Below are 19804 nucleotides of genomic sequence, written 5' to 3'. Positions count from 1 at the left end.
TGAGCCAATCCAAAGCCAGGAGCTTCTTCTGGGTCTCTGACACAGGTGCAGGGTCCCAAGGCTTTGGGCCGTCCTCAACTGCTTTCCCAGGCCACAAGTGGGACGTTGGATAGGTTGTGGAACAGCCGGGACATGAACTGGTGCCTATATGGGATCCTGGCTCAGCACTTTAGCCATTAGGTTACTGCACTAGGTCCCACTTAAAAGGAACTTTTTATATAAGATGTTTAACTCAAAATTCTTATAGTCACACATCACTAAAACTTTTAAGTGTTTTCAAAAGAATGTTCTCATTTTCTCTTTGATGATATACCTTGATGATGTACCTACATGACTGTGCTTATAATACAACATTGTCAAAACTAGTGAAAATAATAAAACCTAATTTATACAATCATGTAGAATTCTAAAATATCCTAAGATTACTATGGAAGAAGGATTACAATTAAGGGTACTCCAGGTATGCCATTAACCACCTATTTGAAAGATCATTTTATTACAGACATATTTAGAACTTTCAAAATGGTCATATTAGATTAAGGTGAGATTTAGGTTTTGTTAAGTTATCTTAGATGACCAGAAGAAACTATATCATTTTTTCAACTGTTTTGATTACTTTCAAAATATTTAACTTTGTCACTAGGCATTTTTACATTTTTTAATATTTTTTAATTTATTTGAAAGGAAGAATTGGAGAGAGAGGAGGAGAGAGACAGAAAAAGAAATTTTTCATCCATTGGCTCACTTCCCAAATGGCCACAATGGCTGGGACTCAGCCAGGCTGAAACCAGATCTCCCATGTGAGTACTGGTGTTCAGGTACATGGGTTCTGCTGCTATCCAGGTGCATCATCATGGAACTGCATCAGAAGAGCACAGCCAGGGCTCTAACAACTGACCATCTGGGATGCTAGTGTCACAGGTGGAGACTTAACCTGCTGCAACATGCTGGTCCCACTAGACATTCATTTTAAACAGATGAGTTAGTCATACATTTATAATAAATATTTAAGGAAGTTCAAATGCCTATGTCAGTGAATCAGAAATTAAGTTGGAAAATGGTAATTTTCCCAACCTGCAGGACATGACACTCAAACCCGAGGGTGGTCTGGGAATGCCGAGCTGCTAGCCTCCAGGCTGCTGGCTCAAGAAACACACGGACACATGTACTTGGTGGAAAGCAGTGCCTCCTGCTCTTTATTTATCCTCGGAGTAAAATAAAGAGCAGGAGGCACTGCTTTCCACCATATATATATATATATGGTGTATATATATATATACATATATATATGGTGTGTATATATATATATGGATATGTATATATATATGTATATATATATACACCATATATATATATGGATATATATGGATATATGGATATATATATGGATATATATAGATATGTATATGATATATATGGTATATATATATATATATATGGAGTAAAATATATATATATATATACCTTCTTCTCTACTGGAGGATGGAAAGGGGAGGGGTTTCCTGGAAGTAATTATCTTCATTGAAGCAGGGAAGGAACTAATCATCTATACTGAAACAGGGGAGGAACTATTTCAACAGGAACAAGGGTGTTCTATTCCGCTTGCTTTACACAGGATGGCCTAATATCCCACTTGCTGTGGCCCTGCTTGCCCAAGGTAGGCTTTGCAATGCAACAGATTGTCAGGAAGGCCAAGTCTAAGGCCCATAAGTCTGTGGCTCCTAACAGGTAATAAAAGTGAGTGAAATATAGGAATTTAAGTTAACAACACTCTGAATTTTTGTCTGTTTAAGCTTTTAAATACATGATTAGGATATAATCATTTTAACAAATAGTAACCAAACCAAAATATATGAGTTAGTTGAACTTGTAGGCATTTGCCATATTTGCAACACAAATTTAGCGATTTTGCTTTTAGTTAAACATCCTACACATGCAATACTCTGATAGAAGTCTTAGTGGCATGAAGGAAAGAGATAGAGACCACATTTTCTATTTATTTAAATTTCCAATTACTCTTTACTAAAATTATCTTCTAGCTTCCTTTGAGGAAGGCTATGCAAATAGCACCCTCTTCTTTCTTTATTTATTTTTTTGTTCTGAGATCTTTGCTCTCTTGAATTCTGCAAAGCTCTCCTAGTTTTCCTCCTACTTCTATTTCTGCTCCCCCTTCTTTCAACCCCCATTTTACCTTTTCTGTGCCTTTTGGTCTTAAGGCATCTGCAGTGGGTTAAGCATCACCTACTTGAGTCCAGGCCCCTATCCTGAGTCCTGTATCATGGGTGCTTCACACTAACAGTTCAGAACTGAGCTGTCCCTTTACGGAGCTGCCCCTCTGCTCCCTGGGTGAATCACTGGGTCTAGCCAGTCACCTTCATGTGAGTCCTTCTGTGTGCCGCTTCTCCTATATGCAGCAAATCACCACGTCCTGGGAATCCTGTCCTCTTAAAGCAAAGATATCTCCTGCATCTGTTTCATCCTCTTGATTCCCATCCCTGTTGGTTGAGAGCCCTGTCTGGCCTCTGCTTTCAAACATGCAAATCTGACCACCTGAGCACCTTGCTTTAGACTCTACAGAATAAACTACAGCTCCTTGTCAGGAACAAGAGTCTTAGGATGATCAGGCACCTGCTGACCTTTTCCGATTTCCCTAATGTCTGCTAAATGGACACATCAGTGACATGAAAAGCCCTATATGAAAAAGTAAATCTTGTTCTTGCTCTGAGTGAGGAAGAGGTTACAGTGTGAACAACCTTATAACCTATCTACGCACAAAAAAGCAAGTAGAAGGAAATTTTAAAATAGAGGAGAAAAATTGAACTATCTCACAAAATCATTGTAATACTATGATTATTAATAGAGCATCTCTGGTTCATAGAGGTAGGCAGATCAGTTTGAACAAAATCTATTTCCATATCTCTGTTAGATGACTTGAACAAATAGAAAGGTGTATCATCTTTCAGAATGAGAAACATAGGAAAGATGCCAATTTCTTATTAACATATAATTTTAATATAATCATAATATTTCTGCTATTAGGGAATGATGGATGATTCTAAAATGCACTTATAAGGAATAACACAAAATAATTATTTAAAATAATATAGTGATGGAGTAATAGAGATTACCATATCTAGACATGGGGATACAATGCAATATGCATCCCTGCTTCCGAATCAAAGATGGACTCCCAATGAAACTGTTAGAAATGTGTAGGCAGTGGGATGCTGGGCTGTCTGACATTGTACCACCAATGTAGGGGCACATTTAAATAACAGACTGATGGAATCATTACTCCTTATGAAGGATGATACTATTGTAGCAACTTGGGGAAAATCAGGGGGTAGGATTTGGGAGGGATGGGAATTCCAGTCTGTATAAAATTGTACCATAAAATTCAAACAGTCAAAATAAATATTTAACCAAAAAATTAGAGTGGGAATTCTTGTCCTACCAGATATTAATGGCAAAAAAATTATATATTATATATTATTATATATATTATATATTATTATAGTGGAAGAATAAGCAGATCAATGAAGTATAAATATTAAAATTTGATATATGATGAGGCAAGAACAAACTTTCTAAGAGGTTCTTCAATGATATTTACTAAGCATTAAATGCCTGTACATGCATCCTTGTTAAGTAGAAAATTATTCTAAGGAAATAAGTAGATAGAGGACAAATTTTATCCAAAGGTATTCCTCATCATCTTCATCTTCACTACCAAAATAAATGCGGAAGCAACGTAGTCTTTGCACTGGAGAATTACATATCACTTAATATAACTTAGTTCGTCACTTTCTGATCCTTCTTATGAGTCCTGCACTACTTGGTTATCACATTGCAGTGTTCATTTCATGCAATTTGTGCCTTTTTGTATTTTGGTCAAACATGCATTTGAACTTACCGTTCTCTGTGTTTTGATATCATGAATAAGGCAACACTAATCAAGAAGATAAGAAACATGGAGCCTGCAATAATACCTATTGGGAAAAAAAAAAGAGCAAATATCAATTGCAAGAGAACTGTGGCCTAAGCTGCTTTGAACTGATTCTGGGGCAAATGTTAAATGACATTTATACTTAAACATTCTCAGCCACAAATACTGAAGTCCTGAATGGATCATATTTGGGCTTATTGTTATTCTTATTTGATCCAATCTCTGTTTAATCAATTCCAGCCAACTTTCTATTAAAATTTTCTCTTTCAGTTTTGTTTCAGACATTCTTATTACTGCAGTGAAATTAACAGCAGAAGAATTACAGCATTTTGCATAACTACATCTAACTCTTACTGAAACCTGTCTTTCTGTGACAGAATAAACTGGCCTATTTTGATAGCAGTAGAGCATGTAAAATACCAAGATTTAATCAAAAACAACAATTTAAAAACTAGGAATAGTTGGTTCTTTAAATTGTTCATCTGTCTGCTAATGGGAAATTTTGTAATGTGAGGTACACATTAAAATTTTCTTAAAACACCAGAAAATAAAAGTTCCTGTGAGGCAAACTGAAAAAATTAACAGGTAGAATATAGCACCTTTAACATTTTTGACTGTCTTTAGTTTTTAAAACATTTTATTAATATAAAAGAGCAGATTTCATGTATTGCTTAGGTACAATTCTTAGAAGAAAACAGTATTTCCCTCCTGCAATTTTTCTCTCCCTCAGCCCCTTTTCTTCCTTCATTTTTCCTTTAATTTCTGAAAAAGCATAATTTCAGTCCATCCTATACTCATAGACTTAGCATACCATTAACAATAACATTCAGCAACTAGTTGTACAAAACATCCTAAGAGCTTCAAATTTCTAAATTAACTTACCACCAAGAAGAGGAACACGTGGAGCAACTGCGTCTAAAGAGAAGACAAAATCATTGAAAAGCTCAGTCTGGCAGCAAAATTACACAGCGTCCTTCTACGCCTATTTGAAAGATCCTGGAAACCTGAGTTATCATTCTTTTCTCATGTAACAATTCAGTGGGTTCTGTTCCCACCTGCACATTAATAAGGCAAATTATGGGAATTTACCACTGAGAAAATGCCAACATAATAATCTTCCAAATCAGAATTAGCATCATAGTCAGTGGTTCCATGGGTTCTTTTGCAAATATTAGATTCTCTAAAAGGTTACTTTAACATATTTTCAGAGCTCTCTGTCAAATGGTCAAGCACTTACAAATCAAAATTCACCAAAGAGGTAAATCTCTGTGGTAAAATGTAAGGTGATCTTTTTTTATTTTTGCACCTTTCAGTTCTTGCTCATACCTTTTTCTTTTTTATTTATTCCCCTTGCCATACGAAAGCTGTGCTTTTTCTAGAACAGGCCATCAACTTCAAGCTCATCAATTATTGTACCACTTAGTCACAATCATCTATGTCATTAAAAATCCACAAACTGTGGAGCCCTGCTTGCTTTCTCTCCCCATCAGTCAGGTCCAAGTTGCAGGGAAGCCCTCTGTACTTACAGGATCTGCAAACAGCTAGGGGAGGGTTCCACTGGTGATCGTCTTGGCACTGGCTCTGAGGACTGCCTTCCAGGGTATACCCATCTTTACACTTCGGACTTACAATGGCTCCATATTGATACATCTTCCCAGACTCCACCCCCTTCTGGATTCCATCTGTGTCCTCTGGGAAGCTACAGTTTACTTCTGAAATTAAAGAATCGAGTTAAAGTAGAGCCATATGTTGTCCTTTTACCAAGAAAGCAGAGACTTTCCTGCATGGGAAGGTTTCTGATACCAGGGGATTTTGTCCTTAATAACCAAGGATTCAATGACATCAGACAACATCCTAGACGCATTTTTAGTGGCAGCTGCCTCTCTCATATTTATCATTTATTTATTTATTAGTATCCCCTGAATAATACAGCTTCCTAGAGAAATGATGAGGGCTGAATAGATAATGATATGTTTTCTGAACTGCTGTCCTGAATTACTGCCACTGGTCTTACTCCAGTTCTTCATAATTTCACACACACATTCCTATTTCTCTTCCATATTTTCAGTGTAGGAGTCAAAAATGTGAGATCTTGGATTTGAATGATGACTCTAGTGCGTCCTTGCTGTGTGATTTGTGTAGGTCACAAGTGTTTCCCTGGCAATGGGATTCCTCCATAAAACAGGGAGGATAATGGCATTAACCTCCTGTGGACTTCATGAGGACTAAGGAGGTAACGCATGGATAATGCTGTGTACCACGGCTGGCACCGAGTAAACACAGATCAACAGATACTGGGAGCGAATGCATTGCTTATTTTTCATCTACATTGTTTATGACAATGAGAATGACTTCTAAATTTTTTCTTTTGTAAAATTGTCCCTATATACATAGCCACAGCTTACAGGAAATATAATCAAAATATCATTGTACTTTTTATCAGTATTTTGTCAAATGCACATTTATCATAATGGCTACCACAGTATAAATAGAGGTTTCTACTTTAGTTGTTTACTTTGCAAAACTACTTCAACATTCTAAATATAAATGATTACATAAATGATTCTGTACCAGATAGTTAATAGCCTAAGTCATTCTTCTTATTTTGAAATGTTTAATTTTTAATTAAAACATTTTATAATGAAACAATTTACCATTAGACCACCAATGACTATCTTTCAATGAAATAACAAATTGAAGGAAAACTTTAAAACTACATGATTAGGTTAACAGATGCAGAAAAAGTACCTTTTTCAATTCTACTTGTTTGAATTGAATTCAGTTAAATGAACTTAATTGAATAATCTGATTATTACATTTCTTTGTTTTATGTTGAAAACAAGCTCACCTAACTGGATATATCAAATTAGGACAAACTTGATATAAAAAGAAGAGCAAAAAACCAGACAATGTACCTTTACAATATGGGACAGGGTGGCTCCATGTTCCTTCATGGGTGCAAAGAAGGTGCGCCTCTCCCACCAGCAGGTAACCTTGGTCACAGCTGTATGTGATTGATTTTCCCGGGGGAAATCGAGTTATATTTTCACCATTATGATTCCCATTGAGGATTTTAGATGCAGGCTGACATCCTAAGGAAGCTTGAGACCAATAAGAAAGGATCTTTAATTAAACACAGAGGAATATCTAGCCAATACTACTAGTAGTGATACAGAAGAGCAACTAATTGGCATCTAGACACACTCATTCCTTCCAGCCAGATGGACAATACATATAGAGAGGTGCATTTCTGAACTATATCAGGTATGATCTGAAGAAAAGTGTCAAAATTAAGATACTAAAACGCTGATGACTGTGGTCTACGATGGGAGTCTGAGCAACAAGATTCTCTTCTTTCTCCTTTAAATAGCTGACAGACTGCATTTGAGGGTCACACATTCAAATGTCTCCCAGAGCTGGAATTGGAAGATTCCACATAAGACAAATAAGAGAGCCCCATCCTCCTAAACCTGGTAGCTACTGCTCAGCTCACATTGCCAGTGGCTTGTGGGGAAGCAAGCGGGCCCTCACTGTTCACAGGTTTATTATTTAGCTTGGGCCATTTACTTTCACATAAATGAAAACCACCGTACCAGCCAAAGCAAACCATTTTGGGCAGTGCAGTTCAATCCTCGGGTCACCAACAGGCAGCCTGTATCATAAATGGTCATTCACAGGAATAAGACTGCCAACTGATAACTAAAATATCACACACACACACACACACACACACACTCTCTCTCTCTCTCCAATGGGTTTAAAAGCTAACTTAAGCCTCCAGAACAACCAAAACTCCCTTTCTGGCTGAAATCACAGCCTTCAAAATTTATTTATCAAGCAATATTACTTCAGACATTTGCCCCATAATGAACCTGTGTATTTTCCAATTTAAAAATTCATTAGAGGAGAGGAGATAAGGGAAATCCTAGGGCCTAGGGATCTGTATCATAAAATGATAATAATAAAAAGAAGTAAAATTTATAAAAATAAAGTGAAAAAAAATTCATTAGAATACTATATTTGGAGACTCTGACAGTTTGGAAGCTGAACATTGCTGTTCTTTTATGTACTATGGCTCAACACATTGCAAGATGAAAAGGAAATGTTCACATAAGAAGATAAAAGGCAGAGCTCCATAGACAATACTTTGGACTTTCATTGCTTTTCTTCAGGCAGAAGAAAATTTAAATTTCGTACAACCTCCCACATTTTATCCCTTAAAAGATCTTACCCTTCTTAATACAAGCTGGTATGCCTGGGACCCAAGTGTTAGTATGACACGTAAGCAAGTGACTGCCATTCAGGATGAAGCCAGGATTGCAGGCAATGCTTACTGTGTCACCATTGTAATATTTAGAGACAATTTTACTGAGTTTGTATCCATTTCTGACTTCTGGGTCGGGACAATGAGGATCGTGGAGGCACTGTGGGGCAGGGCTGCTCCAGGACCCCTGTCCTTCAGGATTACTGTTGCACTGCAAAGTTTTCTGGCCCAGAAGATTGAAGCCTTCGTAACATTGATAAGACACTTCATCGCCATAGTGAAATTGTTTTGTCTTCCTGCTGGTGTATTTCCCGTTCATAATCTCAGGTGGAGGTGGACAGAGAATCACTGTGGAAGAGATACAAGGAATTCCAATTCAGCTCGTACATCCCATCCAAGGGGACAGTCTTTATTTAGGTACAGTGGCACCATGCAATTGCATATACCTCACCTAACTAGAAAGTTATTCCAATTTTGGAACCTAGATTGTGCTTTTAAAGATGTAGCTATATTAAACATAGTTACATTAAATGTAGTTACATGCATAACAGATACTCATTCTAAAGCAAATCAGAAAAAGTACAGTAAAAGAATACAGCTATGTATCCATGACCCCAAAATCTGCTGTTTGTACTGGCCAATGCCCAGTCCCTACTTGCCAGTATTGTTTTCCAGCATCAGTGCTGACTCAACACTGAACTTTTCCTCATGCACTGAAAAGGACCCATGGATGGTTAAGACAGTTGCAGTAGACAGCTTTTCAGGGGCTGCTGTCTGACCCCTACCACCACTGTGCAGTGCTTTTCTAACCTACCTTCACAGAGGGGGATCTTTTGGAACCAGACTCCATTCTCAACATCCTGACATTTCTGGTAAGTGTGCCCAGCCAAATGGTACCTAAGCAGAAACAGATTATGATGTATTTTTCTTTTCCCATACCGTGTTTTTACAACCTAGTTTCTTCAAATCACAAATACATTCCTCCAAGAAAGCAAACTGCATCATACTTGGAAGTCACTAATAGGTAAGGACTGAGAAGTCAGAGATGCAGGTTAGGGACATCAGACTCCCCCACCTCCCCATTCTCTGTGAGTGTAACGATGAGGACCCTCCAAAAGGAGGCTGATAGTGGAGTTCATGCACAGCCCTGGGGGAGGCGCCTCGTGTTTCAGAATGGATCTGCTCAGACTCACCCCTGTTGACAGGACGTGTTAACTAGTTCCACAAGTGCATCATCTGGAAGCTGTTGAATATCTCTCATGGGCTGGCATGCCTCTAGAAGGACAAAGTTGGAATTACTTCTAGATGCTTCCTAACCAAGGGAAAGACCATTCTGGGACTGAAAGTACCCTTCACCCCATGGGACAGAAGGACTCCTACTTCCCAAAAGCATACAGTGAATGGATTTGTTTCCCACAAGCAAGTAACCAGGGTCAGCAGTGTAGTCTACAGTCATCTCACAAAGAGGACCATGTTTCCACCTGTATGCCACCTGTGGGGGAAGAAAAGACCCAACCCTGCTGCCAACATAAGTGCCAGCACAGAGAGATTCCAACTCAAACATGACCATAGACATCTGCAACTGAGAGATTCTTGTTCAATCATCGATGTAATTCTATTCTTTCAAAGAAATTAAGCCTCTTTAGAAAAAAGATCCTTCCATTAGCTACCCTGAGTATGTTCCAGAGACAAACTGCCACTTACACAAACAACACATTCAAAACATTCAGAACATTCTACTACAAGGTAGAAGAAACGCAGGAGTCATCTCTTCTGCCCCCACCCTTGCCTTTTTCTATGACTTTAACATCAGATGGAAAATAAGAAACAAGAGGAGGAAAGGCAGCACCTGTCTTCCCCTCATTGGAGTTTTTACCTTTTTCACAAACTGGTATTTCAGGATCCCAAACGTTATTAGCTTTGCAACGAATCTGCCCACTGCCCTTCATTGTAAATCCAGTTTGACACTGAAATGTCACAGTGTCATTGTAGGAATACGGGGCTTCCTTGCCAGATATCATGTGCGCATTTGCCACACTGATGTGCGAACACTGGATATCAGGGATGGACAGGCGGCAGAGAGGAGCAGGGCCAGTCCAGGTGCCTCTCTTTTGATCATCACTTGTGCAGCGAATGGTGGGCTCCCCAATGAGGTCAAATTGTATTCCTGCCTCAGGCCCAGGGTTACATGTATACGTGACCGTGGTTCCATATGGAATATCTCCTGAGAGACTCCCTGTGTGCCTCCCATTGTCGATGGCAGGAGGTGGAGGGCAGGTGATCTCTGCAGAAGGAAAAGATGCTGTAGAATTCTGTTGCTGCGTTAGACCCCAAAGAACACAAACAGAGCTGATCATGACCTGTGTTTTTTAGTAGGGTTTGGGTGAGTTTACATGCTGTGAATTATGCCAAAACTCACTACATATGCTGAATTCTGTCTATTACAGGAATAGAATATCTTTAATGAAAATAAACATTCTGGAGCCAGTTTTGTGGCTGCTACTTACAATGTTAAGCTGCCACTTACAATGCCAGCATCTTATATAGATCCCTGCTGCTCCACTTCCCATCTAGCTTCCTGCTAATGATCTAGAAAAAGAAGTGGAAGATGGCCCCAGTGTTTGGGTCAGTGATGCCCACATGGGAGACCTGGGATGAAGCTTTTATCTTTGGCTTGTGTCAACCCTGGTCAGGTACAACCATCTGGGAAGTGCACCAGTGACAGAACTCTCTCTCTCTCTCTCTCTCTGCCCCTCTCTCTCCTGCCTTTCAAATAAATAATGTTTAAAATGTAAATAATGCTTAAAATGTTTTTAAAAATGGAAACATGCTAATCAACATGATATAAGGCAGTAGGGCCTAACAGTCAATTGCTAATTAAAAAGGATTACTTTAAAGCATCCAATTAGGGAATAAAAGGCACCAGAGATAAAATTATGCTCTTTGAATACAATTTTGGGGCTGAAGTGAGATGAGCATTTTGGGAGTTAGCTAACTATATATGTATATATATATATTTTTTTAAGATTTATTTATTTTTATTACAAAGTCTGGTATACAGAGAGGAAGAGAGATAGAGAGGAAGATCTTTCGTCCCATGATTCACTCTCCAAGTGAGCCCAATGGCCGATCCAAAGCCAGGAGCCAGGAACTTCCTTCCGGGTCTCCCACACAGGTACAGGGTCCCAAAGCATTGGGCCTTCCTCGACTGCTTTCCCAGGCCAGAAGCAGGGAGCTGGATGGGAAGTGGAGCTACCGGGATTAGAACCGGCGCCCATATGGGATCTCGGCGCATTCAAGGCGGGGACTTTAGCCACTAGGCCACGCTGCCGGTCCCGAATGTATATTGTTGATTGAGCCTGCTTCATGCCAGTTAGTTTTATCTTTCAAAAAGAAGGGGTAGTAATATTCAGTTTTAATTGCTTTGATGTCTGGAGGCTTGTGCTAGCTTTACCAATGACTGCTGTTCAAAGAAATGGCATCACTGTCCAAGGATATACAGTTAACTAAAAGAAATAGAACCTGGCTTCAAATCTGATACCATTCCCCAATCTCTCACTAAACCATCACAGACCCCAAATTAAGTGCAGGAGCTCATATATTATAACTATCATTAGTCTCATAATCCCTAAATCAAAAAGGAGAATCAGTGTATACTGTACATTTAATTTGTGAAAGTAGAAAAGAGTGACAAAAAAAAAAAAGGTATAGGGAAACTATGCCCTCTGTCGACAAGGTTAATGGAATCTGAGACTCTAATTTCTCATATAAATCTTGCTGGATATGCACAGATCTCATATTATTTTAATTCCTCTGTCATTTTTGCTACTCACCTTTACAAAGACGAATTTCCATAAACCAAGGAATTTTACCTTGACACTTCTGATAGACGCTCTCACTTAGCCGGTACCTAGAGATAAAGAGTCATTTGGCCATCTGGTGACCAGTAGCCGAAGCAAGAGCTCTTGGCTGCAAAGCAGGCTCACCACTTTCAGGACAGGAAGCAATAGGAGCAGAGGTACAGCCAGTCTCATCACCGCCCATCCATGGCAGTCAAGTGTTCTGTTTGCAACAGCTTTCACTCACCCTTCATCACAAGAAGAGTCAACATCTGGTATAATAATCATACTCTGGGGCTTTTTAAAGAGTTGCTGTCCAATAGGTTCACATTTTGCCACTAAGAAAAGAGACAAGGTTGAGAAATTAACTCAAGGCAAACTTGAAATCAGCAAAGCAATTGCATATGCGGATGAATACCTTTACACTGGGGAGCACTGGGTGTCCACTCCCCTACAGGTGTGCAGTGGATGGATTCTTTTCCCACTAGCTCATAGCCGGGATCACAGTTGTATTTTATAGATGTTCCAGGGTCAAAGCGGGCCAAGCGCTTATATTCACTATGCCCATGAAGGATTTTAGGAGGGGGTGGGCATTCTAAGGGAAAGGAAAAACAAAACCAGGGAAAACATTCATGAAGTAAATGGTGACAGAAAGAAAACAACTACAGACATGGCCAACAATGCTACAAGTACCCTCTGGTTTTAACTGAACAGTACAGAGAGCATCACGTGGCCCCACTCTGAATAGTTTCAGGTGAGTTTTTCTCAGTCTTTGGTCCTTTCCTGCACCTAGGCCCTGCAGGTTCCCTTCAACTCCCAGTTGGTGCTGTGACTCTTGTCTTTTGTGTCCCCACCATGGAAGATTCTGGCACACCCCTGGGAGGAGAGCTCTGATGAGGTCTCTTTTAAAAAAATCACTGTTTGATAGCTTTTCAGCCTTTTGGGGCTAAGATCAAATGCAAAAATCACTGTTTAGACCAACAGGCATTTTTCTCTCCATATCTTTTATTTCTCAAAGTAGCAGGCAACTTGGTGATCCCTAATATTCTCCCCCATGCATAGCTCCACAACAAAATGAAGTGTGTGTGTGTATTTGGGAGTAGGGGGAGGATGTTGTTAAGGGAGTCCTCCATGGAACGCTCACTATTCGGTATGCATGCGGGGAATAACAACTAGGAAAAGCCATCTGTAAAGCCGTAACCTCTTCCAAGGTAGGATCAGTACTACATTTCTGAGTTCTGGAACACCTACCCTTTTCACAGACTGGTATCGGTGGCTCCCATGTGCCCTGGGCATTGCAGCGGACTCGTGGGCTGCCCTTCAAGGTGAAGTCAGATATGCAAGCAAACACCACAGTATCATTATAGGAAAATTGGTCTTTCTGCACAGTTAACATTTGGCCTCTTGAAACTTCTGGAAATGGACACTGGATGGTGGCAGTATCAAGCACACAGCGTGGGGCAGGGCCACTCCAAGTTCCAGTATCATGACTATCAGTGGTGCAACGGATGGTGGGCTCCCCAGTCAGGATGAAGTTCACTCCTTTCTCTGGGCCTGGGTCACAAGTGTAAGTGACCGTGGTTCCATACCGAACGGTGGCTGAAAAGCTGCCGGAGTGTCTTCCATTGAGAATAGGAGGAGGCTTTGGGCAAAAAACTTCTAGAGAAATGACAAGAACACAGATGTGCTGTAGGTGAAGGAAGCTTTGATTTATTGATACCACCCTCCATGCCCAAGTCCAAGGTTAGCAATCTTTCAGTCCATAATGAATCAATCAAGGCAACTAATGCAAGCTGATCTAAAAGTATGATTTAGCAGCTTCATTCCTGAGTGATTCCACTCTGCTGACCCTTTGGTTTCTTTCACCAAAAGTCACAACTTTCTTCATGCAACTTAGAAATTCTGTGATCTGTATTTCTGGCACTGACTCATTTCTCTTAGCCTAATGATCTCCAGTCCTGTCCATGTTGTCACAAATGTCAGGAAGCTAATATACAGAGTATAAAAATTGTGTGAGTATTGTTAATATTGTTAATATTGTTTCACTGGACCACACCATGCAACACTACACCCTCTTTTCCTTATGTTATGATCATCGTCATCAGACCTTCAGTCTGCAATATTTTAATATGTGAGATTTCAAGAAAAAGTATGTGCATGGACATATGTTGTATCAACATTTGAAGTAAATGTGCCAAAACATTGAAAGTTGTAAAAGAAAGAAGAAAAAGAGAAAGTCTACTTTGCTTTTTGAGAAGGAAAAGTCTAGGACCTCACTTAGCCAGAGGAAACAAAACATAAATAGGTCACCAAAGGGCGCCTTAATGAAAATGGTCTCTCAAAGTTCCCAAGCAATTCTTGAACCTATAAGAGTTTCTACAGTAACACCTGCACCAAGGTTTTTAGTCAGCTCAGAACATGGGATTCTCTGGGTCTCTGACAAAATCACAATGGCCTTTCCTACCTTCGCATACTGGCATCTTGGTCCAAACAGCTTGCTGTCCAGCAATCACACACTGACTATATGGCGAGCCTTTTAATCGATACCTGGAGACAGAGGTTTGCCACTTAGAACAGTTAGGAAGGGTGCGTGAAAGGACAGCTCCTTCTGAAACATACACAGCAAGCATCCTTGATGTGTGCCAGTTCTTTTGATCAGCACAGTCTCTTAGCACCTCACACTATACTGCCCATACATCTGCACAGGGGAGCGCTCAGCAGGCACTTTCACACCATGCAAATACAATCCGAGCAAATTAACTCTCATAAGTCCTCTGGACACTCACCCTTCATTGCAAGAAATGTTCACAATCGCACCGGCCAGAAGGCTTGGAGGCTGTTTGATATAACCATTGCGTAACCCTCGGGGAGGTTCACATCGTGCCTCTAAATGAACAATCACAGAAGAGAAAAACATGAAAACCAACAGAGCAGTGCAAGTCCCTAAAACAGATGGCTAATTTAGAGTACCTTTACATTTGGGAGTATCAGCACTCCATTCTCCCGAAGACAAACAGTCAATGGTCTTGTCTCCAACAAGCAAGTAACCGGGCTCACAGCTGTAAGTCACAGATGATCCTGAGGCAATGGGGCCAGCATTCTCCCCTGTGTGATGTCCGTTGGGGATCATGGGCAGTGGTGGACAGTCTATAGGAATATCTTTATACACACACATCAGGGAAAATTTCATCAGATAATAGTTAGATACTTCCTTAACAATTCAGGTGCTGGTTTAGGACAGCACTGCAAACCCATGCTACATAATCTGTGGTAGCCAATCACCACTAACTGTCAAGTCAGCCTTTTACAGACCAAACAGATGCTGCCATTTTGTACATTCATTAGTATGCTTTTATTCTCACTTTTATTAATGCTATATGAATTACATTACAAAAAGTTCCATTTTCATACTCGATTATTAAGTCTATTCTCTGCTCCCAAATTAGCATATTATCATTTACAAGTTTTCCTTCCAGGACCATTAGTGGAGTTCTGTGGGACTCGTGTGTGATATACACACACACATATATATTGAGGGTAACTGAGATACATTATTCTATACCTTGCTTCCTTTTCTTATACAGTGCATATGTCCATAATATCTTTATACAGATTTAACCACATCTCTATAAAAGCTTCATTGCTTTCTACAGTCACTTCATTTATGACTATCTTAGTATCTTTTACTGTCAACTAACGGGATTATATTTCAAAACCAAAAGCTTTTCAGCTTGTTAATCCACTTAAAATCACTCAATACTGTTCTTTTAAAAATTGCATTTATTTATCTACTTATTTATTTATTGGAAAGGCAGATTTACAGAGAGAAGAAGAGACAGAAAGATCTTCTATCAACTGATTAACTATCTAAATGACAGCAAGGTTCAAAACTGAGTAGCTCCAAAGCCAGGTGTCAGGAACCTCTTCTGGGTCTCCCACATGGGGGCAGGGTACCAGGGTACAGGCCATCCTGTACTGCATTTGTAGGCCACAGGCAGAGAGCTAGTTGGGAAGTGGAATAGCTGGGACATGAACCTCAAAGTGGAGGATTAGCCTGTTGAGCCACCAGGCTGGCATAATACTGTTCTTTATTAATAAAACATATGCCTGATTTTTATGACATATCTTTTGTCAAATGTTAGCAATCTTTATAATGATGTCATTGAAATTCAGACTCAGATTTTTGCCACACACATAAACCTATTCGAACAAGGAAATAAGGAATTTGCAGGAGTCCTGGTTTTCATTTGCTTTAGAATGTGATGGCTCATGGCACAAGACATAGGGAGCAGATCCTCTTCCATGCCAGCCTCCACCAACAGCTGTTTATTAATGAATTTTTAACTCCTTTGTGTACACTTTGGTATTAGACCACTCATTTCTTCTCATTGTTACATAACTAATATGCACAATATAAAACTACACAGTTCCCACAACTGATTTCAATGCGTGTAAAAATATTGTTCCACTCTGTAATTAAGGGAAATTCAATTGCAGTTTCCCCTTATACCTAATGGATGCAGTTCGAATGAAGCTTTATTCCTCCACAACTCAGGGAAAAAAAAAAAAAAGGAAACAGAAGACTACAGTTTGCACCTTTTCCCTGGCTTTCTCCCTCCACCCCCAGTACTCACACCACCACACTGTTCTGGCTTAGGAGGTTATAGGATAGTGTGTAGGGAAGCCAGAACACAACGTATCCACTCCCGTTATCTTTGGTACTCACCGCTCTCACACTTTGGCAGTGGCGTTGGGCCCCACTCTTTATTTTGTTGACACCAAACAGATTTGCTTCCTTTCATAGTGAGGTTGCCTTTACAGGTAAATGTCACAGAATCACCGTGTATATATGGTGGCTTGGTTCCTTGTATTATGTATCCTCCAGGCACTTTGGGATCAGGGCATATGACACGTTTATTGTAATATTCACACACAGGAGGAGCTTTATTCCAGACTGCCTTATTGTCTTCTCTTACACAAGCAAGGGTTTTTTCTCCAATGAGGCGGAAAGGGAACATACAAGAGTATTTCACTACAGTGTGCAGACTGACTGGTCTAGAATGTTCACTCCTTCGACCATTGCTGATAGGAGGAAGAGGCTCACAAAAAGGCCCTGTGAAGCAGAAAAGAAGCTCATGGGCAACCTGATCAGGACAATAAAATGAGTAAAATTTAGATAAACGGTTGAAATGTAAATCATACCACATCTCTAGGAAGTTTTAGAAATTTGCAAATATCTTACTTATAGTCCCATGTCCCTATTCCCAAGACCCTCAATTTTTATCTCTCTTGAGCCTTAGTAAGTAAATCAATATGAATCTTCTTGATCACAATATCTACAAGATCAAAATTTATTCAACTATTTTAAGTCCAATCAAGTTAAACAATACAGAGCAAATATAGAAAAATGAAAATGACACATTTATGACATGCCAATTACATGTGGGGAGGTGTCACAGATTAATGAAAAACTTGGGCTCAATAGAACTGGTTTCAACTCCCCACTGTCATCCAATAGCTGTGTGACATCAGGCAAGTTTCACCCTCTGTAAGCCTCAACTTCCAAGTTCATGATATTATTCAAGTTACTTCATAATGTGAGAATCCAGAGAGACAAAAAATGTAAAAGAAATTAGTAGAATACTTTTATTTATTTGAAAGACAGATACAGATACACAAATACATATGTGCACGCACGCGCACACACACACAAATTTCCCATCTATTGCTTCATTTCCCAAATGCCTACAACAGCTAGAGCCATCCCAAATCCAGGAACCAGAAACCCAATCCAGGTCCTCTAGGTGGATGGCAGGGACTGAACTACTTGACCCATCTACAGACTCTCAGGAGGTGCATAAGTAGGAAGCTAGAATCCGGAGCAGAGCTGGAATTATGACTCAGCCACTCTGAGATGGGATATGAGGATCCAAGGTGGTGACTCAACCACATTGCCCAAGCCCCCACACATTAATGTCTGTTACAGTTGCACAACTGGAGCCCCAAGTGGTGTGAAAATATCTGATGCGGCCACTAATAATGCCACAGCTTCACTACGGGTCATCTGTCACCCTTTCATGCTGAACTCCTTTGAAAAACCATAGGAAGTGAGCAGAACTTTTAAATTATAGCCTTGTATTCTTAATGGCTGTGAGGGATATTCATTTTGTGGTCCCTTTGGTGTATGCATACCTTTTCTGGATAGTTTCAAAAAAGAGAAAATTGCCATCCTCTAGATTGGATTAAAAATGGCATAGGAAAATCCAAGCAAACTTTTTCAGCACTTCACTGTTATATTTGGTTTTAGTAGGGACACTTTCAAAAGCCTTTATGTTTATAAATACAGACTATGTGGAGTAATATATTGTCAACTAAACAAACATGAATACTTCTGGTCTCCATTCTAGAATGTACAGAAGAGAGGCAGATACATGCTCAAGGCATACAACGATAAACGTGTCATATTAATGTACAGACAGTCACCAGTGATCAAGAGGCAAGGTCTGTATTTGATGGCTTTTGCTTTCCATTCATGTTCACAAGCAGGAAATGTGTTAATCCTGAGTACTCCTCTGCCTTCCGGGGCACACTGTATGTAAGGTTTGCCATTTACCCGGAACTTTAAAGTGCAAGTGGGTAGCAAATCTTCATTAGAACAAACCAATTCTTGGTTATATGAAATAAATAAGTTTTCTAAAATATATGATTTTCATAGAATCAGTATTTTTAAGCATTTCTGGCTTAAGGAAAAAGCCAAAGACTGCTTGTGACTCATTTAGTCTATATGATGACTTCAGGTTTGGTGAAAGCCTTCACAATGGAATTCTTTTACCAAAAAAAAAAACCGTTTTTTTTTTTCACTTTAGCATACAAAATTCCAAGATTATCATTACTTGCTTGAAGAAGTAAGCCTCAGTTCCCAGAGGAAGAAAAAAATCAAACTTCATTCTCTAAGTTCATCCCAATTCCTCTTCTTGAACCCCAAATCATTCCTTCAGAGCCGGTTTTACTGATTTTTTTTTTTTAAAGAATAACAGAGAGGAAAAGATCAGAAAGCAAAACATGAATTCTCTTTAGAGATCATGTTTTGCATTAAGAAGCTATGGATCCTAGTGATACAGGTCCTGTCGCCCCACACATATTCCTGCAGCACAAACTGAGAAAAGCTCTGCATTAAGCAAGACATTCAGGAGATGAACCATATGGCCCATGAAAAGTTTTTTTTTGGAATGGCCACATACAATTTCACTTGTAGAGGTGAGGAAAGAGTTGGGTTTCTTTTAGGAGGAACAAGACTTCAGGAAGCTTCACATTTACAGGCTGCAGGCTCCAGGTTCCGAAGCACACATCCTTGAGAAAGTTAGTTCCATAAAGGTACAGACACTTGGAAAGGCACCCTTATCCATTTTGTTATCACTAGCCTGGTGGAGTTACCACGGTAATAGGCACCCTGAGGAAAGAATAGGGCCAGAGACATTTTCTGTGTAAAAACAAGAACTTTCTCTTTTTCGGGTAGGGAGGTTTGGTTAGGAAGGGTTTGGGATGAAGGAGCTCATGTCAGCCCTCCTAAGTGAATGCAGAGACTCCATTAGTGGAGGGGGGCAACATGCATAAACATGCAACCATTTCCCCATCTTGATCTATGACAGGACATATTATACTTGCTGGCTATATTTCATCTAGTTTGGCAGAAAAGTCTGAGACACTCTCATCAATAGCGTAAGCATAGAACCTTTTTTTAAAAAAAATATTTAT

The 19804-nt window shown here is 39.6% G+C and overlaps 1 protein-coding gene across 1 annotated transcript in view; it reads right to left on the bottom strand.

Moving 5' to 3' along the window:
- Positions 1-19804, bottom strand: part of CR1 (complement C3b/C4b receptor 1 (Knops blood group)) — a 102543-nt gene that overhangs the window by 72648 nt on the left and 10091 nt on the right. The window contains 18 exon segments of the mRNA XM_040985794.1: positions 3914-3989; positions 4829-4861; positions 5473-5658; positions 6862-7047; positions 8178-8558; positions 9025-9107; positions 9404-9485; positions 9567-9668; positions 9671-9727; positions 10060-10494; positions 12044-12120; positions 12297-12387; positions 12468-12644; positions 13301-13708; positions 14514-14596; positions 14836-14935; positions 15020-15208; positions 16776-17162. Coding sequence (XP_040841728.1) covers positions 3914-3989; positions 4829-4861; positions 5473-5658; positions 6862-7047; positions 8178-8558; positions 9025-9107; positions 9404-9485; positions 9567-9668; positions 9671-9727; positions 10060-10494; positions 12044-12120; positions 12297-12387; positions 12468-12644; positions 13301-13708; positions 14514-14596; positions 14836-14935; positions 15020-15208; positions 16776-17162 — 3133 coding nt within the window.

Source organism: Ochotona curzoniae, unplaced genomic scaffold, assembly GCF_017591425.1.
Source record: "Ochotona curzoniae isolate NIBS_2020 unplaced genomic scaffold, NIBS_Ocur_1.0 contig_430, whole genome shotgun sequence".
NCBI classification, from domain to species: domain Eukaryota; kingdom Metazoa; phylum Chordata; class Mammalia; order Lagomorpha; family Ochotonidae; genus Ochotona; species Ochotona curzoniae.
The sequence above is the reverse complement of the archived record's forward strand: the minus strand, read 5'-3'. Positions and strand labels throughout refer to the sequence as shown.